This window comes from Atractosteus spatula, chromosome 11 (genome assembly GCF_055471065.1).
Source record: "Atractosteus spatula isolate fAtrSpa1 chromosome 11, fAtrSpa1.hap1, whole genome shotgun sequence".
In the NCBI taxonomy this organism is placed as follows: Eukaryota; Metazoa; Chordata; class Actinopteri; order Semionotiformes; family Lepisosteidae; genus Atractosteus; species Atractosteus spatula.
This window is the reverse complement of record NC_142716.1, coordinates 3,124,669-3,149,399: the sequence shown is the minus strand read 5'-3', so window position 1 is coordinate 3,149,399 and position 24,731 is coordinate 3,124,669. Positions and strand designations below refer to the sequence as shown.

At 44.2% G+C, this 24,731-nt stretch overlaps 1 protein-coding gene across 4 annotated transcripts in view; it reads right to left on the bottom strand.

Moving 5' to 3' along the window:
• Positions 1-24,731, bottom strand: part of LOC148823309 (CMP-N-acetylneuraminate-beta-1,4-galactoside alpha-2,3-sialyltransferase-like) — a 90,027-nt gene that overhangs the window by 19,707 nt on the left and 45,589 nt on the right. For all 4 annotated transcript variants that reach the window (XM_088927027.1, XM_088927030.1, XM_088927029.1 and 1 more), the window contains 4 exons: positions 19,422-19,516; positions 13,259-13,322; positions 10,099-10,194; positions 6,801-6,987 (listed from right to left, as the gene is read on the bottom strand). In XM_088927027.1, the coding sequence (XP_088783153.1) occupies positions 6,801-6,987; positions 10,099-10,194; positions 13,259-13,322; positions 19,422-19,516 (442 nt within the window). The remainder of the gene's footprint in view (positions 1-6,800; positions 6,988-10,098; positions 10,195-13,258; positions 13,323-19,421; positions 19,517-24,731) is intronic.

Here is a 24,731-nt window from a genome sequence, read left to right as displayed (position 1 = left end):
TGGGCAGACCTCAGTGGCAAGAGCCTAGACTTAATGTGTATAAAACAGGTCTTCCTTTAAATCTACCTAATGAAAACGGGAGGAAAGTGAAGCCAGAATACAGAGGAAGACTTTGGTAACTTTTCTATGTCTGTGCTAAATACGCTATACCATTTTCAGTTTCCAGCTTGAGTCCAGCTTACAATAAATGGGAAAAATAATTTAAGTAACTACATACCTGCTCAGATGCTCAATTTTATTTGCACCTGTATATTTTTACTTTCGTAGGCAGCATATCTGGAATAAATTTAATGTGTGATTTATTATAAGGATTCCCTGTACTTTCTTGGATAGCATTGAATGAAGGCTTTATACTGTACCTACTGGAATAGCCTTTTTAGCAATGATAGAAAAGTGAGTTCAGAGACTTCACCCCTAAAAAAGGTTCATTTATAGATACACAAACTGGTAGCCTTGAAACGTTACACTCCCACATAAATACTAGTACTCTAGTACTAGTACTTTAAGTGTGTTTTTATGCTAGGATTTCTAGGAAGATCTTTCATCAGTCAGGTTATTTACCAATATCCTGACTTACACAGCCACCCGAGTTGCCAGCTGGGATAAAAGTAAGGTAACCCTGCATACAAATTCAAACAATACAGAAAGAACAAGGGTAATGAAGTGTTTATCCAGTGAATGCAGATGACAAAAACCCTTGTGCATTGAAACAGCTGCTGCAGATGCGCTGAATTTTCCTGTTCTGTAGAGTTTGACAGTTTTGCAATGGGCACAGACCTGGAGGATTCGGCCAGCTCTACGGAAGAGCAGTGGAGCATGTCGCTACCCCCTGAACTTGGTAATGATCTTGCAGCCCTTGTGGTGCAAGTCCCTTTTGTAACAAGGAATCCCAAGCATGTAACCACTTTAAAGCAGACACGACCTTTGTCTGGCCAGGAGTGCAGTCAACCACTTTTCCCACTGACTCAGATCAGACGGCTGAAACCGTGTGCACAATCTTTGCCTTCAAACTTATCCCAGAAAATACGCTGTGTGCATACGATTGCCCCCAACATTGCGCAGCTGAAATCTGTCTAGTTCTAACAAAGGGGCGATTGTCACAGTTCAGGTTGTGGAAGTGCCCAGAATTCGCCCTTGACTTTCGTGCCTTTAGCTCCTGTCTCTCTAATCACCCTGGCGGTTGTGCTGGTCCAAGAACCCAGAGGCCAAATTCGGGACAGACTGCAAGACTCCATGGCTGTGATGCAAAGAGCCTGGGTCAACAGACTCCCTTTGGTTAACCCACCCGACTCTCCGGGGAGACTGATGGATCAAAGCTCTGCGGCCTTGAGTTGGGCCGTGTGCCCCTTGAGGGTTTACATGTACACACGTGGAGGGCTATTACTCTGGCTCTGTGACATACAGTTGTTGCCAGCTTCGTGCTCTGTTGCCTCATCACAAGGCAAGGGGGCACATCTCGAAGAGCACCTGCTTCCCTCGATACCCCTCGTGACTATTAGCGGTTTCGCGTGACAAAACAGGCCACCGCGCTGGGGTGCATCCAGGCGCCAGAGAGTCAGTGGTCGCTTGTAGCGTCCTTCTACAGTTTTGGCTTCCGCTGGGTGAATCTCAAGAAGCCGAACCCTTGAAGGGAATCCAGCAGAACTAAAGTCACTGGTGTCACAGGCAATTCTCACGGCTTAGGTTACTTCGTGTCTCCGGTTTAAGTCTTGCAATATTGGTTAAAAAATGTGCTTTAAAACCACGAATGTGAAGCAATCGTAGCAAAAAACAGTTTCTATAATTCAGGTAATTTTGCTCCCTAGAGCACATTCCCTACAGCCTACTGTACCAGGAGGTGCAGTGCTATGCAGTATGTACGGAGCAGGACTGTTTACCAGAGCGAAGACTGTGCTTCAGATCAACAGTGCTGCTCTACTGGGAATGTGTTCTGTCTTGCTAGCAGAGCCCTGACATGGTCTTCAGTTGACAGCTCCCACTGTGGTCCTGAGCCACCTATCTCGTTGCCAAGTGGTCCTTCCCAGCTCTTTGAACTTTCACCCCCACCAGCCACCTGTGGGTGCAATTTCTCAATGAAGAAAGTATAAAAGCTCCCACGGAAGAGTTTTCCTCTGATCCCCACGAGCGCGAGACCCTTGGGTCCATGTGTCCAGTCCTCTCTGGAGGGTTACACCTGGAGATTCCACGGACTTCTGGAGCCACGGGAGCTGAGACAGCCCTGTTTGCCAGACGCATTTGCACAGGACAGGAGTCTCAGAGGAAAGACGCAGCTGAGAGAGCTGTAAGGGTTTTGCTGCGCTAGGGTATCCATGAGGACAACCACCATGTATATCAGGTGGCGAGGTCAAAAGTACGAAAGTGAAAGACACCATATCAAAACAAAAACATTTCACAGGCTCAGAAATCAAGTGCATTCCATACTTGGCACAGGAACACAATGGGTAATCAAAAAGAGGAGGAGACTGCGTCACAACCAGGTATGCTTTTAGCCTTTTAAGTCTGGCAAGCCTGGGGGAACATCAAACTCAGAAATGTAATAAAAACTTCCACTTCTTCTTGCAATGATAACCGAGGGCAGCATGCATGTATATTTAATCAAAAATGCTAACTCTTTATTTTACAGTGCATATAATCAAAAGGTTCATGTCAGCTTACACAAAGAGAAGGTCAAAGAAAAGTAAACTGGATAATGATCATACAGTATAAGCACAACCTATCATCATTCTGCATAACATAGTTATAACCCTATGTTTAAATGTAATGTACCACAGCTGTCTGTTATCTTGATATCTAGACCTAGCAGATTTGTATGCATCATCAAAGTAAGCTGGTTAGATCCAGTCAAACAAGAGTACTGTGTGGAAAACAATGTTCCCTTAGTACAGCCACACAGGATAATCTTGTGAATGTAAAGAAATCCCTACTGCATGGTAATGCACAATAATCTTCTAGTAATGCCTGACCCCCAGTGGGTGAACCTCTTTAAAACTCTTTAACAGTCCAGGTGCTTTTTATCATAAGTCACCCTTTAGCTTTCCATTATTGTGAGTACTGATGTCTAACTTGGTAAAAACCATAATAAAGAAAAGGAACACTTAAAACACAGACATATATTATGAAGTAAGGGGCTTAGGAGAAATGGTTGGAAAAACACCAATGAGGCCTGACCACAGACTAGTTTGGAGGAGGTGTAGTGTTACAAGTCCACTGACTTTCATTTTTCAAAGGAATCCTGTAGTCAGTCCTAATATGCCTTTTTAAATCTGACCGAAAAGGAATTGATTTACATCACCACTAGGAACTATGTCATGATTAATAACCTGTTTTTTTTAGAAAGAAAAAATTGCTAATTTAGCATTAGCAAACAACCATTATTTAGAGATTAGAGATGTCACATCATGCCCATTTCACTGCAAATCCACTTCAGATGTTTTGGCATCTGCTTATGAAGTTCTTTACATGCAATTTACTTGTGTTTAAAACAATGCAAACCAGCAGATCTAGTATGAATAGGTAAGATAACTGCGTGCCTAATTGTCTCTCAGTTCATCCAAGATCTATGTCAATGACAAACGTCTTTCGTGATGCTTTTTAAGATATACATCATTTCAATATCATTTTGGAAGTAAAATCTGTTCTGTTCTGCTTTCATGTGACCTCAAATCAGTCAGTGGGTGCTCTTGGGGACACCCCACTTCATAGATCACAACTCCAGTTCTGGCTTATTACTGGCCCTGGTATCCAATGACATTTATGTTTGACTGTTTTGTTTAATTTTGCCGTTTTCTCCCACTATGTACTGTTCCTAGCATACTCCATTAACTAGTGGCACACAAATGTGTTGATCGTAGACATGTATTGTAAGGAAGTCAACTGCACCTGATTTTTCTTGAACTGCATAACTTTTCTCTAGCCATGCAAACTCTGCACAGTGAGTCGACACTGTTGCTAATGCAGGGTCTGGCACAGATCGAGTATTTAGATTAGGGCACTTTTGTCACCAGATCAAACTCTAGAGCACCTGCTGTAATTGAACTGCTGAGCAACATTTGGTGTAGAGCTAAGTCTACACACAGTCTCCTGGGATGGCACTGAAAATTTACTTTCAAGGCTGAAAAATGCTGAAAAAGCCTGGCATTCCTTCTGCCTGGAAAAGTAAACATGTGACAAAAGGAATTTGTGAATCCAAGACTTCAAAGCTCCCACATGCTACAGTTCAAAGTTTTTGCTACTCTTCATTGCAGAAAGGGAAAAAGGGAGTGGTATTTTTGGAACAGGAGTCAAAAGCTGTGATTTTCTAAAGCTGATTGTCTATGAAGTCACACATGCCTTTCTTTCAATAGACAGTTTGCTTGCTTTAGCAACTTTAAAGAGGGAAAAAAAAATCACACTTTAATATTCCTGGGCTGACCGAGCTGTTGCTAGAAAACACAAAAAGGTATACTTTTCCTTTCATACCAGCCACTGAAAGCACCGTTCAGATGCCAGTGCCAACTGTACCAGTAACAAAACAGCAGCTGGCAATAAAACAGATTTGTTTATACACTCAGAATCACAGCTGAGCGCTGACTGTGCCTTGAAACAATGAAAGGTATCTGAGGACAGCAAGATAATTCTATATAAAGTTCCACTAAACAAAAAAAAGCAAGAAGATAAAACATGAAAGGCACACAAAAAGTGATAACTTTTAAATCTACAGACATTATTGACACAAGGTTTTTAATTGGTCTTGGAAAAAGGCATGTGGTCAAAAACAGGGCATTCGATTCCATATCAAGCAAACAAAGCATTTCGAGTGATTTAACTGTTACTTGGGAAAGTGCTGCTTAGCTCCAGTGTCTCACTGGGGCCACCTCCAAAATATACAAAGGTGGTCAACATATACTCATAAAAAAATACATCTAAATGTAACCATGGCTACCACGCTTTGTAGAACGACAAACGTCTAAGTAAAATATTACAGCTGGGACAAGTGGAGACTAAACATGTCCAGCACATCTTTCTTACAAATGTCTTAAAAGAAGTTGCGTACCACACACTCACAGAACTGCTCTAGTCAATGACTGTACCTGCCCGGGCCCAGAACGAGGATGAAGAATCCATGAGATATGAAAACCAGATGGTACGATTTAGCAAGTCTGCTGACAAAAAAATATATAAATAAAAAAATAAAGGACATGACTGGAAAATGTTCCAATTGTATGAGGGGAATTGTACTCTTTTCAAGAAACGCCCTGGGATTTTTAATGACCAGAGAGAGTTTTACATCTCATCCAAAGGACGGCACCTGTTTACAGTATAGTGTCCCCGTCACTGTACTGGGGCATTAGGACCCACATGGACCGCAGGGTGAGCGCCCCCTGCTGGCCCCACTAACACCTCTTCCAGCAGCAACCTTAGCTTTTCCCAGGAGGTCTCCCATCCAGGTACTGACCAGGCTCACACCTGCTGAGCTTCAGTGGGCTGCCAGTTGTGAGTTGCAGAGTGATATGGCTGCTGGCACAATGTAGCACAACAGCACAGACTCAGCCCCCTGTCCTTGATCTTAATGCCACAGAGGACTACAGCATTACTCCCCAAAGGCAGCCGTGAAGCATCAGAGCACTCAAGTGTGACCAAGTGCTTTTCTTCATTTGCCTTCTTCCTTTTTGATAACCTAACTAAAGCAGAGCTTCATTAATTTTCCACATCCTTCTGCTTTAGGAAGGGAGATAAGGGCAGATATTCAGTCAAAGCAACTTGCCAATTTAGGAGCCTTCCGCCACATTGAAAGACTTGTTACGGCGCTCCTCAGACACAAAAGCAACACAGTTAAAAAAAAGGGAAAGAAGCTTGAGCTGGAAAAAACCATTAATAAAGCCTTTCATTCCTGGTTATTCGCCACAACTCTGGTACTACAAGTAATGCCTACTTTAAGAAACTGGAGTGGTTTAACATTTTCAACATCTCATGAAACTGTTTTAAAATGTAAGAGAATTATGGTATAAACCTTCCTGAATGTACTTTAAAATATATATATATTACAACAAACAGCTTTGGCATTTTCCCAATAAAAGGTCTTCCGTGATGAATTTCCTTCTCTACTCTAGACTAACTGTAGTAAACATAGTAAACTTGCCCCCACTTGTCTCACTTGTGGAAAATGGGATTTTCTCCTCTTTAACAAACACTGCGCAAAGTGACATGGCTCTGAAGCTGAAGAGGAGCCCTTCCAAATCAAAGCTAAAGAAGCCCATCGCTGGGAGCAGCCGTGCAGTTTCTGTTGCCTCGGTGTCTCATTAGTTACGACATGAGACACGGTGTCCTGCTTGAGGACATCCAAAAGCTCCTCATGCAGGACGCGATGAATGTTCCAGCTGTGCTCCAGTACTTCCTGTGACGTGTTCACAGGAAGTACTGGAGCAGGGCGGAGCAGCAGCTCTGTGGCTGAGGATCTGCGCCTGTGGCTGGAAGGTTGCCGGTTCAAATCCTGCAGCCGGCAGAGGAATCCTACTGCCCCTGAGCAAGGCCCTTCACTGCTCCAGGGGCGCCGTACAATGGCTGACCCTGCGCTCTGACCCCAAGCTTCTCTCTCCCTGTCTGTGTCTTTGTCTCATGGAGATCAAGCTGGGGTATGTGAAAAGACTAATTCCTAATGCAAGACATTGTACAGGGCTAATAAAGCGATGTTATGATGTTCTGGTGTCCCCGCACGCTGGTTCCGGGCTGCAGATGAGCATACTCAACTAACCCCTCGTGCACGCAGAAGAGGGCTTCATCACCACCTGCCACCCCCGTCAGGCCCGCTGTAGGGCACTTACCAGCCTCTCTCTGAAGACCATCTGCCTGAGCCACTTGAAGTCCAGGGGTTTGAAAGCGGAGAGCACGAAGAGGGAGTCCTTCTCGTAGCGCTCCGGCTTCTGGATGGCCCCCTCGGGGTAGGTGATACGGAGGGTGGTCTTGGAGCCCACGTCCCGCATGTAACCAGCCACGGGGGCCTCGTTCAGCCTGCGAGGAGAGGGCATCGCCATCAGCGCCCGGCGCGTGCCATACTCATCTACCCACCCCCCGCCCATGCAGGCAGAAGAGGGGCTTAATCATCACCCCGCCCTGCCGCGCCGCTGGCCCCCGCGCCCCCGCCTTTTCACCAAGATCTGCACGAGGACGCAACCTGACTCGCGGCTGGGCATCCACCTCACCTCCTTGTGCCCAGCACACAGGCCCAGGAGGCCGCCTGGGAAACCCAGCGGAAAACGTTCCTGCGGTTTGCAAAGATGAGATTTGCTTCCAAAACACAAATTAAAAATGGTACTTTCCAGCTATCCAAAAATAACCACTGTTTCAATGTGCTAACAATGTTTTGATCATATTTTCCGCGAGGTGTCAGGTTAAGTAACTTGCTTGTTACAACGGAATCATTTCAGCACCCAGTGTCTGCAAACGAAACACTAACGAACTTTTTTGGGTCTGTCGATCTTGGATCTTTCAGACCCCTTCTTGTATATTTTCCAAGGATACTTGGAAACTGTAAACACAAGTCCCATTTTTAGATTGAGCGGGGAAGTAAAATATTTTAAAATAGCACACATAATCAAGTGGATAGCAGGGGAAAAAAAAGCACCAATAAACATTAAAAGTTCAGATCATAGCAACAGTTAACTCCTGCAAGAATTGAGTACAAATCAATAATTACATTTTTGCAGTCAAGTCATACACTAGGAACTTACAGGAAACTTAGGAATTATAGGGAAAAAGTCCCTGGTAATAAATGCTATTAAGAGATATTTACTCACTCCACATGGAATGAGGTAAACACCTGCTATTTATACAGACAAATCAAACAACAAACTTCCTGTTTCCATTTCCGTCAGATTATTTTCGCAGCTTTGGAAAATGTAAGATCAGAAAATACAACTAACTTTGCACTAGACAAAGACACACTCAGAAAGCTCAGTCCTGTACGGAGCCCAGCACTGGACCTGCGGGGTTTCAAGAAAGGGCAATGGCTCGTTTTTCATAGCCTAGTGATGTTAAAAAAAACACGACAGTAAAAAAGGCATCTGTGACAAGGCGGCAAGTCTTTTTAGCGGATGAGTGTGACCATCAGAGTTTGACATGGGAAGAGGAGTGGGAGGCATGTACCAACCCAGCAGGATGTGCTGTGCTGTCAGCACCGTCCAGCACAGGGGCCCACTGAGCTGGGGCTGGAATCGAGAAACGAGAAAAGAGCAGGCTGCAGGAGAACAGTCATCGTCACTGCTTCACAAATCCTTCCGTTTTCATTGCAAACGGCCGGCGAGTCACAGGGAGTTCTTCATGCTTTTTAACAACAGTCACCTAACAAATGTATGTTTCACTGCAGCATCATTCCCCGCTGGGAAAGGGCAGCGAAATTCACGCGGCTAACCGGTGGGTAAAATCCGTACTTTTCATATGCTATACGAGAAGAACAATAAAATCAACAAACCCAGATTGTTGGAAAGCTAACAGCGTGTTGGCTGTCTGTGGTCTGAAAGTGTTGAAGAACATGACTGCAGAACAAATTCTGCATCCACAGCAGTTCTCGGAAAACCGTAGGTCTCTCTGATCGAAGTTGTGCTGTCATCGCCTTACTCTAAAATCACTGTGCTGTCCTCAAATGAACATCTGTCTGGACTTTTGATGATCATTCTGACAGAATTGCTGGCCACAACATGGCTCCAGCTCTCAGGAGAGCTCTGGTCTGCCATTAAGAGAACAAAGAGATGAATACAACCATGACACATTTCTGAAAGGAAAGGAATAAGCCTTGTCCATCACCAAAGATTACGGTGGTCACTAAGGCAGGCTTTTCAGAGCACATCACATATTGTGGTTAACCATATTGGTCATACTTCTCCAAACCGCTTCCTCTTGAAATCATCTTTTAGCTCCATCGCCTGTCAGCGTTTCCCAGTCATCAGGGTAAAGAATTATCATCACACCCTGCCGCACACTAGTGCTTTCAATCGGTTTTGAACATGATGTTGGGATGCACAGCCTAGCCTAGCATGTCTGTAAAGCCTTCTGTCCCTACACGGAACTGAACAGACATAAAAAAAAAAAACTGAGGGCAGGAGAAAAAATGATCTCTAAACAAAGCGGGGTGCTTTGACAGGAATGATGATATGCACAGAAGATGTCTCCTGTGTTGTTACAAATTAAGCTCCAAGGATAACGGACATCCTCAGTGCTGTCACACCTCTCAGATCCCTCTTCGTCTACCCAGCATCACGAAGCAGCTGCAGGAGTCTGTTAGTTCCAGTGGTCTCAGGGTTAAGGCTGGGGCACCCCTGAGATCACGTCCCTTAGACGGGCTTGGGAGATCTATGTCAGGGGGCCGGGGGCATAAAGGATGGGCTCCCAGAGGAACGGCCCTTCAGTGCACCCGGGGCAAGCCGGTCACACACAGGAACATGTGCTTCCAGTTGAGAAGAGCCGCACATGCTTGGATAAGCGTGCCACTCAGCCCACCTGGACAGAGCCCCACCAGGCTGCCTGTCCAATCGCTTCTTAATCCAAGCATCAGGGGGCACATGCACTCCTTCATCGGTCTCCCCCGGCCATTAAACACTCACGCAGATCAGGGCATTAACTCTTACTGCTACCCTAACAGTTTTAGATCTAGAACCTTTCTTTCAAAGAAGCTGTAATTCAATATGCGACAGTGCATAATTAAGGAGAGTACGTTACAAATTATTCTGTCAAACACTAATTCAGTTACGGCCTTTTGCTTATATAGGGTTTTCTCTGCATCATTAAGGACATAGTTTGTCTTTCTTCTGTCTCACCACAGGTTATTTTTATTCACAATGTCTTTCGGCAGATGGGGTAAAACACCACTTGGGTGAAGAAAGTGTGTGGTCTGGAACGTCTTGATTTCAGGCTTTTGATTTTCTGCGCTACACTGAAAATTTGCCTCTGAGCACATTTACTTGTGACTTTCATTAAAGCAGCTCGCAGAACCATTAGTCCAACTACCCTCTGCTTGCAGCTTTTTTTTTTTGGAGACTAAACGGCTCTCTCTGTGCTACACACGAGTACGTGGACGATTAGAAAAGGTTTCAATCCGAACGGCGCCTGGCCCACACACACACACACCTCACAACGACGTCGTACTCATCGATCCGGGAGCCCAAGGACTTGTTGGCAAGGATCCCTCCGTTCCCAACAATGATGCATCTTTTACAGCTCAAACTGTTAAAGAAGAGGGAAATATAAACAAAGCAATTAGCACATGAAGTATGCACAGGGCACACCACCATAAACCCATTCTACAGAGTCTGTTTAGTTGTCCTTGAATGATATCATTCATTTTACTGCAGAATACAATGTATTAACTGTATCACAAAATGTCTTCATGTTAGCAAAGCAGCATACAGGAGAGGAACCGCTACCATCAAAGCATAAAATAATAAAGGTATTAATAGTAAGCATTCGCTCTCAAGTGAAATCCAGGTTTACGCAAAATTCTACATCTAGAAAGGGTTCCAGATCCAAACTCTTACTTACATGGAAGACTGGGCTACTCTGTTTTATCTCATCCTGTGTGCGATGTGTATTTACAAGACAAGATTTCAGACACACGGGACACCAATCTTCTGAAAATATCGGGACTAATGAAATAATCCCGAGCGGAAACAAGACAACAATAATGTTACAGCAATAAGTAGAGGATGGGAGAGGGATTTTTTTTTTCCCCACCAGTGCCACAACCTTTGTGTTCAAGCATGAACTGACTGATCCTGTCCCTCTCAGTCCCTTAACCTCTTAAGGGACATCACACACACAGCTTAAGGGCTTTGAAGCCAGATCTGAACTTGGTGTCTTTGAATTCCTCTTGTCTTCACATGTGCAGAGACGATAAAAGCAGTCTTTTTATTCGCCTTGGGCCCGGGTGACTAAGAAATGGAGGGACATACAGTACAGTAGATCCTGCCCCCCTCCACAGCCCCTGGAGGAGCCCGAGGATGACGACAATGTTTAGCAGGAGGCCGGGGATGTCCGTTCACAGTGAAGTCATCTCACCACTGAATTCCCACATTAATCTCCAAACAAATATGGAAACAGCCTGACAAAGTGAAGATGTTTCCAACAGACTGAGAACAGCAGGTCTGAATGCTTTTCATACAAAATGAAGGGAGAGAGGGGACACAACACTGCAAGAAGAAATGTTATCCCAAGGTTAAAGGCCGAAAGGCTGACTGTAAGACTGGTTCTGAGTGAATATTCTTTGCCCAGGACAACATGGGAAATAAGGAAACATGCCATGACAGGGCCCTGTGACTTGGCGTCGTAAGACTTCAAATACTCACCCTAAATCATGTCTTTTCCTCATTAGTATCAATACCCTATGTCGCTTGCTGGTCTTATGTTGTGCAGCTCTATCATTTTAATGATTAATATAAAAATCCCCCAGGCCTAGAGAAGGTGCACTCCAGTAGCCTATACCAAGGTCAAACGTTTCCCTGACATCACTCTTAGGGTGCTACACTCAGGATTCCTTACCAGCTAAACCAGAAAATGTCTTTTCTTTTGCCGTACACAGTTCAGAGAAAAAGGAGGGGTTACTTCCTAGGGCTGGGGCTCCAGGATAAAATGCTGTGTGTTGCGCCCTTAAGAGTGACATCACTCGGGAACACAGCCTGCTTTAAAACGGACAACTTGAGTGTGGTTTCCTTTCAGGCTTCGGACATTTTTATAGTTCTTAACCACTAAACTTTGACCTGCAGAATGCTGTAAAGCCAATAAAATGTATAGGACACCAATACTGATAAGAAGAGCTAGGTTAGCGTTACTATATGAAATGTTATGATACAATGATCAACGGCCCTGTTACAGTTTTTCTCAGATTTGAACTTTATAATTTTGAGTAAAAATGGTTGAAGGTGTTTTCTATGAAAAATGTCGTCTATCGCAAAACACCACTTCAGCACAGCACATGATGGAATAAAATACCTAGGTGCCACAAAAACATCCACTGTAATTCTGCAAGTTGAATCTGTTCCGTTTCCAGGCACTGCATTGTAGGTACAGACCTAACACTTAGTGCCCCGACTCCATCACCAGCATACCGTACACTGTATTTGTGTTGTGACAAACACCGAGCCAACTGAAAATTGGGCCTGCAGAAATGCATTAACCTTAGGAAGGAAACTCAGCTTTCAGAAGCCAATTCTGCCACCATGGATCATGCACAAGAACACCAGACTACTTGGCCAAGAAATTAAAAAAATAAAATAAAATAAAAAAAACAAGGAGAGACACGAAGGTGTGTGCGAGTGATGGATTCACTGTTGTGGTTTGGAGGTATTTGCTCAGCACGGTTCTGGAATTTCCGGGTTAAGTCCAGTGTGTTTCTTACGATAAACACTTCAGCTTGTCCCCCTGTTTAAGCAATCAAAGACTGCACAGGCGGTAAGACCCGTAAGAGGCTCAACATATTCGAGCCCCTTTTGATGCTGGAGCCCTGAAGTGGGCGCCAAGGGCTCTCTGCCTCTCTCGGGGACTTCAGCTGAAAGGCCACTGTGCCGTAAACACCTCTCGCTGAGACGCGTTGGAGATATTATTTCAACAAAGCGGGATGTGACCGACGGTGACTCATTCAGAGGGCGCAAGAGCGTACAGAGCCAGGAGATGGTCACGCTGCTTCACCTCCGCGGGAATCTTTCTCCGCACAAGTAGCGGGGAATTTTAGATTCGCCACTGCACCCGTACTTAAAACTCAAGAGACGGTGACCACAGTCACACCAAATCTGCTCCCCTTCCAAAGATGTAAGAGATCGGCAAAAGGTCTTGAGGGGTATCGAGTGATGAATGACGTCAAGTCTCGCAAGAGCAGTGAGCGCTATACTGGAAACGACATCAGCTGCCACAGTGTTTCTGCACTGGCTCGTGTCCGGCTGTCCGCCGCTGGGATGAGCATGGACTGTCACCACCTGGAGCTTCCGAGTGCATTCAGTGCCAGTGCAGGGTGCACTTCTTCAACCGAACGGGTCAGCGTTTCCCCCAACATACCTTCCCTGTCCTTTGTGATCCTGTTTGCGCATCACGTCTGGGTAATTCATAAAGAAGTACAGGTCCTTCTCAATCGAAGCAGCCAGGCAGTGAACACAGGCCGTGGCAGGGAAGAGGAGAACCGTGCAGTTCTAAACCGGTGCTCCTGGCCTGGCACCTTGCAAAGGGTTGCTCTTTCCCAGAGGACTTCCCACGGGAGTCGCACAGCCTCCGCACACTCTCACTCAGTAACAGGCGCACCTACCTGTCTAGCTCTGGACCCAGCCCGTAATGCTTCGTTGCTGACAAGATAGCGTCGATAATTTTTTCTGTGGAAAGAAAAGAAAAATGAAAATCCTTAAAAGAAACGAACAATGTTGCAATCACTGGACGCAGATAACCCCCTTCATATTTCAAAAACATCCATCACTTAGGGTTTCCAGTTGCTTGCCAGGCGCAAGACAACTTTCGGAGAGCTAGTCCTGGGCCCACCGCGAGCAGGAGAAATAAATTCCGCTAAGTGTGCTTCGGAAAGAGTCCATAAAGAAACACTCAGTTAAGAATGGCATTTTTAAACAAGCACATTCTCCAGATAAAGCATGCATTCTCTCGCCCTCTGAGAATTTGGTTATGTCACTGAATTGCTAGAGCATTCATTTAAGTTCCGGTACAGTGGCTGCTAGTATATTTTTTACAATTCCAAGGAGTCAAAAGCTTTGGTGTGGGACACTCTATTCGCCTTCCTTCGACTCTGTTGTTTTTTTAATTTTCTGGTTAGTCTCAGAAAAGATCTTAGGTATATATTATAATGAAAAGGGCCTTTGGTCTTAAGACAAGGCGCTCAAGATGTACTACTTTGTACAACAAAAACACTCTGCTATCAGTCAGGATGGTGAAAGCCCTGAAACTGGTGGCTCAAAGGTGAACGACTAACATACCACAGTAATTTTCCAGTACTGTGTAAAAATACAGGATTCTTTTCTAACTTTGCGGGTTATATCCATAAAGCAGTAATTCTGCGTTTTTCTTTTTCAAAAAGTCTCAGATAAAACACTGAACAAACAATTTACATGTTCTGTAACATAAAATTAATATGTAACTTATGCATCTTAAAAAATAAAAATACTTGCCAAAAATGCATAAAGGAGTAAATATTCATGTCTCTAGGCTTAAATTAACTTTAGAAAGAGTCAGTACTCATGGGATACAATTATGATTCTCTGAATTCTCTGAAGAAAATAGCCGCAAATGTCTAAATATTGTAGGCTTACTGACTGAGAATACAGTACTGTACATACAGAAGCCAGGCACAAACACATTCTGTTGCAGACCTGTTTGCAACGTCCATCTCAACCAATGTTAACAAAGTCCTATATTATAACACTCATTCATTTCAGCAGGTGGTACTGCAATTAAGAATGAACTAATACTTAAGATAAAAACCTATTTCATCCATGGCACCAGCTTCTTCAGACAGAAAAAAAATCCAATAAATATAGCAGGAACCAGCTCTACATCAATAGAATCAAAACAAATCAATCACTGAATAACACTGGTAGAGATGGTGGCAGAATATATACAGTATGTAGAGGGAGTGAAAAAAGGGGAAATAGCATCACATAGTACCACAATGCAAATACAAGCTAATTGTACAAATGCAAACAGACAGACTTACTTTAATCAGGCCCGATGGTAATTTGTAAAGAAAGGCTTTCATTCAAGCCAACTCAAGCATAGAGAAATCAAAGGAGCGAAAACCCAGGCTACTGTTTCTAAGGGTGGGGCACCCCAGTCAGTCCCCAAGAGAGCCCTCCTCTGGAATGAAGCTCCTCAAGGCCCTGGCATGAATTGAAGCTCATTTTTTCAAAACTGCGAGGACTTCACTGCCTGTTGCAGCTGCATCCCACAGGACCCTAGCCAGACCCTTCAGGGCATGTCGCTTCCTGTCGCTATACCCAAGCCCAGGGGCTCCGGCTGGTGCTGGCAGCTGGTGCTGGCATTGGTGCAAAAACGTGTTCAAGGCTCTGATTTCACAGGCTGCTGCGCACTCTTGATGACATGGCTTCAAGTACCCAGTCCATAATGTAAAAATTCATTCACTCTTTTGGATGAATGGACAGGCCCTCTCAAAGGGAGTTAAAAAACTAGCAACGTGTACATTTTTAATTGTCAGAATAAACATTTCACCAGAGCACTGCCTTCGATGCTTTACTACAACTGCTAAGAGACGAACCCACCCCTCCTGCACTGACTGAACGCACACTACAGACAGCCCCATTCATAGGGCCAGGCCCCTGTAATGCCTGCATGATGAAGGTGACTGACGTATCATTACAAGAAGGTGCTGCACAGTGTTAAACAGACGGGACAACATTCCACAAGCTGGCTTTGAAAACAAGCTGCTTGAAAAGAGACAAACACCCATCACAGGTGAACACACTTCAATACCGAAGCAGCTTCAGAACATGTAAAAAAAAAAGCATGTTTTAACAGTTGCGGTATTTACATTTTCTAAAGTCATGCACGCGGGGTTAAGGGAAATCACCCATTTTGTCTTTTGAATGGAACTAGCTTTGCTCCCATTCGGTTTCGACATCTTGAATAATTTCTCGAGATGGTTCACAGAGCTTAGTCACTGTTGGTTTACAGCAACGAACCATTTCAAACCCTCTAAAAAGGGAGTTGACAGCACTGATGAACTTTACAAAAATCCATTAAGCATTTGGAGGTTATTTGAAAGTAGTTGGTCGGGACAATGCAGTATGATCACAGCAGGCTATTTACTTAATAGTAATGTACAAGTACTTTCCACAGCTATGCAAAGATGTCTGCTGCTATAGCTATAGTAGTATTCCGGATTTCAAAGCAGCCTACCATAGATAGGGCAGGTAGCATTCCAGTTGTGCAAAACTAGTCCCATTTCATACAAATATAGTGCCTTTCCTGGTACATCATCTCAAGTTAACACCATCTGAGCACAAACCCGACTCTATGGCTGAAAGCAATCCCCCCATGCTTGTAAGAATCTGATGGACAATCTGTAACGGGAGACAGTAGCAGTCTATGGGAATTCATAAACAAATCAAGGGGGTGGGGATACATTTCCCACAGCTGCTAAATACCTTTTTTTAGGGTATCTTGAGTCATTCTGGGAGCTGTGCATGGCCAAATACAGGCATGAGGAATGCAATCCAGTTCTTCTTTATGCCTTTTGTGATGCAGAAGATGAAACTGGATCAGGGAAAAGGGCTGGATTGAGCTGCGCTCCAGCACAGCAGCAAAGCACAAACAATGCCTTTGGAAAAGTATTCACCCCCTTCCAATGGCAATCCCCTAGTGCTGAATGACGCTTTTTTTAAAGTGAATACTTTTAATCAAAACTTGGAATTTGCAAAATGAACAAGTGAAAGAAGTTAAATGGTGGCAATAACTGTATATTGATTAAGTTTTCACACTCCCAAGTCCAAATGCGATAGAAGCACATTGGGTGTTTCTTTGATACAGCCTAATCCAACTTTGCCCGCTGGGATGGTGCGATTTTCATCCATGCTTCTGGGCAAGCTTTCTCAAGCTCTGTCTTGGTTGGTTGGGGACTGTTTATGGACAACAGCTTCCAAGGCACACCTGCAGGAGAATCGAATCTCATGAGGAACGGCCTTGAAAGTCTCACGCAGATTTCAGACAGAATACTCGGGCGGGAAACATTCGCAGAGCAGACGTCACCCATGCGGTTTTCAACAAAAGGGCAGGGAAACCAACGGCCAAGCAGGGCAAACAGAGGGAACACTGGAGGGCGGGAGAAGGAGGCCTGCTGCTGACGTCAAACAGGGGTAACAATCACTCGCCCGGCCTAAAAATAAACTGGTTTTGTTGTTTTTGTTGGGGCTCTAAAACGCTTTGCCAAGAATTTCTTTTCAGTAAGGCCAGATAACACCTTGTCACAGGTCTCGGGTTGGAAAAAAAACAACTCGCTGCTCTAACTGTCAGCAGATAAAATAGAAGCCAGGTGGAACATAAACAGCAAAGAGCTCTATTTAAAATTTTCACCCATATAAAGCTGTCACCCCCGGAACGAATAGAAAAGGCCACTATAAACAGCTATGTAATGCACATACCTACATTTTCTCTCTCTTACCTAACTGGATATGATGCAAACAATCTACCAATGTATACTGTGAAGACTGCTGAGCTTCAATCTCTCTGCCTGGCTGTCACTGGCCAGCCCCCAGCCCACAAAACCTACTTCTGATGCGGTCTTTGAAGCTAGATTTTAAAGGTCAAATGGTGGTCACAAACAAGATTTTTATTAAGTACGTTATTTTTTCCAATGGAAAGTCAACTCGTATTCACTGCGAGCAGGCTGTAGAACAAAACACTAAAACGTAAAAATGCATCCGTTTCCAATTTCCTACTCCAAAAAACAATACCTGTCATCCTGTATTATCAGTGAGAATAATGTCAAAACATGATCCCAAGGCATCCGTTATAGATTCTAGTTGCTGTGGCGTATGGACCAATCTTTCCTTAAGTCATAGACATCCACAGAGCACGGACAAAAAGTTAAAAAATGGTAACGTCACAGTAATGTCGCTATAAGCTACTATGTTCACAACAACGCATGACTTAAAAAAAACCTCAAAATGATCACATTAATCAGGCACAATCCGAATATTGACATTAACTTCTTGGCTCTTCTGAAAATGTTTCAAATGACTACTTCTCCTTTCAAGCAGGGAGACGGAGGCACAGCACAGAACAGCTGGAGCACAGGCATGTCATTAAAGGTGGGATTCCTGGACTCAACAAACAAAGCTAAAGAAGTGCACTGCTCTTTATTGATAAGCCCTACAAGAATACCACACCACAGATTATGTTGTGCTATTAAAATTCTATCACACATTTCCACCAATAAATAAACATGTTTAAGCACAAGTTAGGTTTTTATCATTTTTTCTTAAGCATACGGAATAAAAAAAGTTTCTTAAAAAAAGTCAACAGCTTTGTGGGTTGGAAATGACTTAAACCTTTTTGCTGTGTAAAGTGGCAATAAGTAATAAGTAATAAGATACAAAACCCTGATGATAATTGATGTGCCGGTGTGCTGAGAGACAGGCGCCGAGAGAGGGGATCCCTCTGCAGTTCTCGGTCACTGGTACTCGCTCACTGTGCCCGGGCAATGACTTACAGAAGAAACTGTCCAAAGCCAGACATCTGGCTAAATTCATGCAAGCAACAGGAGAAGAACTGGACTGCAGGTTTCTTTAAAACAAAAACCCCGTTCTGAGACACTCGTTTAAGGGCAGGCACACCAGGTACAGTTCTCTCTCAACACAATATTTGCGTTCAATTTGTCGTTGACTGGTTGTTTAAAGAAATAAAGACAAAAGAAATCTGTAAAACAGTGTGAAAACAGTATACACATATCCTAAACCCACCAAACCCAGTCCAAACGTTCTGGAAATCGTCAGGAAAATCTAATATGAATTTAAGTATGGGAAATCAAGCACCAGGGAATTCACACTTGTCTATTTTTTATTGGGGGGGTTGGGTTTTTTATTCCATTTCCCAATTATTTTTTGTACACTTTGAAGGAGAGCCTAAAGCAGGGATCTTCCCCAAGAGGAAGAGTCCCTAAATCATTTTTAAGGACTTATTGAAAAATTAAAGAACTCTGTTCAGTGAAGGGACCTCTTATCCTTGACCTGTAAGTTACTTCTTGTACCAATTTACCTGCAACTGATCATCATAAAAAATGTCCAAGACAATAGAAATATTTTGTCAGTCGTGTAATCTCTCCTTTCCTTTTCACAGATGGTCTTCGGAGCTCGGCTTTAAAAAACAGTTCTGAGACAATGTATTATGTTTGGCCAAGGCCCCTCACCTGTGTTTAATGGGAACATAAAAGTTCTCTGCATCAGAAAACACTTCCAGTGGGTGCATGAACACACATCAGATTGCTTACACCATTCTAAGAATGCATGACACCTACCCTACAGAAACATATAAATGATAAAAGGGACTATTTAAACCCAACTCAACATGGAAAAAGACTTCCACAGTCTGGAGAACTCTGGTCATGGAAGAGAACAATTAATTTGTGCTCACCATTTTCCAACAGCGAGAAGCACTAAGCCTGTTCCAAGTAAGATCATGCAAAGAAAGAGACTGAAATGCTTTCCAAATTCTGCTTTGGGACTGTGTTTAGAAAGGAAAAGTGGTTTCCAGGGGATATAAAAAAAAACTTATTTATAAGGAATATTGTCATCACTGAGAATATCAAAACATCTAAAAAGCAAATGGCTTTCTAAAAGCAGCTGTGATGAGTGGCCGTATGAAACGGTCCAGTGAGCAGTGTGCAGTCGCTGTGCTCTACTGCACAAAATAAAAACCGGTACCTTTTATTTATTTTTTGAAATAAAAAGTAGTACCTTGCGTTTTGAACCCAAACGGAGGTAAGTAGTTATTAACTTTGCTCAGCCGCCTGAAGTTCCGGTCCAGAAACATGGGGGCCGGTTTTGTGAACCTGTAAGAAAACAAAATACAGGCCTATCAGCACATGTGAAAAAAACTCATTTCATATCGGCAAATTCCACAATCCACTTTAGGGCTGTGAATTGCACTTCAGTTTCCACTTGTATCCTCTGGTTTATGTTTCAGTGGTCAATGCTGAAGAATTCTCTAGGACAGACTTCATCAATGCCTTTGAGTATTCCGAAATCTTGAATCAGGTCCCCTTCATAATCCTCTCTGTTCAAGACTAAAAAGACCCCATTCTTTCAGGCTCTTGGAATAGGACTTTACTTTGACCCTGGAAATATATCAGGCTGCACTTATCTGGATGGATACTAGAGCAGCAAAAAAAAAAAAAATCAAATTTGCTAAAACCAGTGTCATGATATTGCACAAGTCTTTATCCAGACTGCCATCTGACCACAAGACCTGCAAAAGCAAGCTAGTGCTTACAGCACCACAGTAAAACAACCTGCAGGGTCTGCATAACCAGAAGCACATTTGAAGTCTGAAGTGGACAACAAACTGAGTTTCTTGATTTTTCTGCTAAGCGCCCCTTGTCCATTCAAAGCACCAAAGTACAGCTGCCAAAACAAGAACAACAAGTGCTAGACAGTTCAAGGTTAGCATGAGAATAACTTTCATGTTTCATTGCACAGCAGAGTTACGCATAACAAGCCTACGAGTGAACGAACAAGGTGAACAGATGAAAAACAAAGCAACGCCAGACTTTTGAAACCATTTATAAGCTTGCTTTTTTGTCCCCCCACCACAGACATTTTTCATGACCTTTTCACCCCTCCCAAGTGGACCCCGCCAACCTGGAACTGGGCGTTTCAAGCAGCTCGCTACCCGAGCCACACCTGCAGTGCCAGGTGGGGCAGGAGCGCCGACGGGCCCCTCTCCGTCATGTAAACATGGCAACAAGGTCTCCAAGGGGCTGCTATCCCTTCCACCACAGTGGGGTAACGGGATGACAGACAATAACCCCCGGGCCTCTCACATCTGGAAAACCTCTCCATCACTCCACACAGGTTGGACCCTTTGTTTGCATAAGAGGCTCACATGTCACCACGGGATAAACGTGGAGGTGCCTGGGGACCTCCAATAAGACTTATTCGCAATGCAGCAAGCCTCCCAAATTCCCACGTGTTCTTGGACATGCCCAAAATATGCGAGTCACAGATCTATACATGGTTACCATTTAACTCAATTCTCATGTTTGAGAATTCTCAGTCATGGGACTGAAAGTCCTTCACAGCAGAGCAAAAGATAAGACAGGGCTAGCACTTCTTCCAGATATTTTTCACAGGGAAACATGATGGAACCACTTCAGCTATTAGATCTCGGGGGGTTACAACAGACAGCAGACATAGCACCCCCAGAAAAAAAATGGAACAGGCTAATGTCTCAGAATCAACTACAGAAGACATGCAAGCAGAAAAGCTGCCAAAATAAACTTCCATTAATTAAAATGAGATTCTGGGGCAAAACCTTTTTTCACAGCTGGGGGCAAGATCGGCTGTAAATAACCAGCGCGAGACTTTCAAGCCATCTGACAAGGTACTGAGTGTCATAAAACTGCTCCCGAAAGACACATCCAAAATCCCATTGTGCTCATTTCCTTGCAGCTATCTTTCACTGGGTGTGATATTTTCATAACTGGTCAGTTAAAGTTCAAACAAGACGGCTGATTTAACACTTCGATCCCAACCGTTTGGGTAGGGAAAGAGGGGGGTGCTGAGAATTAATCCACATTTTGGAGATTGCTAGTCAGGGCCACTTCACAGTCATGGAGGTTGTGCCTTTCCAGAGAGATACCTTTATAGCAGCAGGCATGGTTGCGGCACTGCAAGCCAGACATATTGTACCAAGCCAAGACAGAGTCAGAGAACAGCACACCCCCCAGCCCTTGAAAGACCCACCATCCTTCGTGTTTAAAGGAGAAAAACAAAGCCTGGCACTGCACGTATAACACCGCAGCAGAGAGAGCTGTTGGAACAAAAGCACCAGAGCGAGCGAGAGAGCTTCAAATGCAATCCCACAAGCGAAATCTGACTACAGAAAAAGTAAAAAAGTGAGAAGCATCTTTAAATCCAATATAAAGCACCGACTTTCGCCTATTTAAAACCCTCCCGTATGCTTTTCCAGCACTCGCTGGGAAGGACGCAGAGCGCTGGGATCACGAGAGACACGGACGCTAGGGAGGCCCTGGAACAACAGAGCTGTTTTCCTGTGAAGAGAGCCTCCTCGGTCGTGAGTGCTGACCACTATTATTAGCTCTGGGTGCAGGCCTGTTTGTTGTTCATGCAACTCTCCCCTCCGAGCTGTTGACATTTAAACAACGAGGTTGCGGGGGGGGGGACAGTGCCGTCTCACGCGTGGAGAGAGCACACAGGTGCGTGCGCCCACCCTGGCCCAGCCTCCCCGCTCCACGAGACGGTGGTGTTAATTCAGTCGTGCTCAGGAGATCTGTCCCCCCACGCCGTCAGCCGGCTGAACGGGGTCCCCCCTCGACTTTCAACACAATCCGTTTGCGGAGAACGGTCATCAGGGCGCAGAAGAGGCTCCCAAGGTGTTCGGCACCCCAAGAATTTTGGAAAAGGAACACTAACATGTTCGAGCATTCCTACGTGTGCCATCTGCAACAGCAGTGTGTTCTACCTCATTTCTTATCAGAAAAAAAAAGAATCAGGAGCTGGAAATCGGGGGAAAAAATGTACCTTGTGACATATAATATTGAATGAATCATGACTTAAATCCAAGAAAAAAAAAATTTTTTTGATGAGACTGAACACTAATCAGGAGTAAACCTCATAAGTAAAATTCATGCCTCACCTCACCTCTACGCCAGCTCTTTACATTTCTAACACAGCCTGCGTCTGTGTCTGCCCTCTTCTCAGACTGAGTGCACAGCTGCACCAAAACATCACAAGCACACAGGCAACAGGAGCGAGAACCTGAAACATTTGTCTTCATTTTTTTTTTTTGTCTCTTCTATGAAGGCAAAGAAAAACAAAGCCTTGTTTCGATTGAGGTCCCTGGCACAGCAAGCTGAGTTACATCCAGTTGCACATCAAAAACAAGGGACTACAATCAGCCTGCAAAAAAACCAATTAATACAGACAAAGCAATCTTGCAAATATGCAAGCAATTTCCGTTTCATAACATTAAGATGAGGTTTTTCTTTAATCACTGCCTGTCTTTTTGTTCCAGCATTGACTGGCAAAAGCAAGCAAGATGAATGACGCTTCATACCCGTTTGTCACACTGTCCAAGACTAACTGGCTGCTGGCTTCAGCAGTTTTCTTTGAGAGTGAAAGCTGGGAAGTTTCCCTCCCACGTGAAGTTCTAGTGATCCCAAGGTGGTCAGTAGCAAATAGCACGGTTTATGAAATGACAGTGAGCACCCCTCTGATGATGATAATGGTTTGATCTCCAAATAATTAATCCCTCCCACAGAATGGTCTTTTTTAAAAAATCCTGGCATTCTTTAAACTAAAAACCAGAGCGAGAAGGAATATCCATTTCTGAGAGTCTATATCCGAAAAGCAATCTGTTTCAGCTGGGCCACGCCGATCTTTAAAACTATTTTTAATGGCCGACGTGCTGGCAAGAGGCGAGACGAGCCATTAACTTGGGGTGTGATTAATTTTTTTTTTCCCCTCCAGCCACCATGGAAGGCTTCTCAAAGCGAAATGTTAAAACTGGATATGCCGACCGGTGGGGCTACGTTCCAGACAGGATGACAGGAGGACTGCTCCTAATCCGGGATGGGACAGTGCCCGAGGGACTGTGTGGGAGAACAGGGTCCTGGAGTTCTCAGCTGTGTCAAGAACCAAGTTTCAGACCATCGCTGCTAACATGGCTCCACGACCACGTTGAATTTTAAAAATGTATCTCCTGCTCCACTGATTCCCAAGACCCCTAACGTTTTCAACATTTCCAATGCAATGGCTGTGCACTAAAGGCCATTTTCAAAGCGATACAGTACAGCACATTTTAACAGTTCATGCTTAACTCTGAAGTTTGAATGACAACATTACAACTTCCACAAATGCCTGTTGCTTTTTTCAGAAACCAAATGACAATACCTTTAGATTGCTGCAAAAGGGCCCGATAGATTTCTCCATTCAGCTTACCTACCCTACATCAAGACCTCATGTTCTGCATACAAAAGCCACTGTTTGGGGACAGTGCACGTCAGCGTTGGGCAATTAGCTGATTGTCATACAGTCAGGAAGCCTGCTTCTTGAAAGCGGAACGATTTCAGGAATATCAAACCTGAAACGATGGTGCTTCTTCTCCAGTCGTGGTGTCTTTTGTGGTCGGCACAAGCAAGTCTCAAAGCTTCTCCTGCTAATTTAGCGAGGTAGACTGCGTTAGTTCAGAGGTTTTAAAAGTCCGTGTCTCCAGAGCCACTGAAACTGTGAGGCTGAAATAGGAGAATGAGGCCATGGCATAATTCTACACACCACAAACGAAGAACGGCCGTAGAATGGAGGAACAGAGAAAATGAAGAAATATTCCACTATGATAACTTTTTTCTCTTTTTTTTCTCTGAACGCAGGTCACATTCTCTGCAGTCAGCACTTTGACACAGTTAATGGGCTGGGGGAGAGGCAGACCTGAAACCATTATGAAGATCTTCATGAAGATAAGAGCTGGGTCAGAGTGCACAGGGAAGGACGCGTTACTTATCCTCTCATTCTATGGAACAAACCAGGGAGTGGAGACTGTTGCCTGAGAGCCCAGGCAACCAAAAGCAGGGGTTCTACATTCACAAAGGATCACATCTGCTGCCAGGGCCCCTGGTACTACAGACACTGCTGATGGACAAAGGAATGAAAAATGAATGCCATGTGTTTCTATGCATGGTGCTGCGGACCTGGGACGCTGAGGAATAATATAACCTTGTCCGTTTACTTAAGCAGCCACAGTGCTATCTAATAACCAGAGAAAAAAGTCCTGTTCCACAAGCTCTCACATGCTGCTCACCTTTGCTGATCTGCCAGGCATTCAGCCCTGCTCAAGTGGCTTCATGTCACTCCTTAATTCAAAGCCTGCTAACTTGTGTCACGAGCAGAGCCGTACAGAACTAAGGCGGCCAAGTTAGGAGACACTCCAAAAGCCGTTAATTATGTTAGTAAAAAAACTTGGCCGTAGTTTGAGGAAATTAAACTGGACGAACTCAACTTTCAAATCAAAACTCCGATTTAATAAATGAC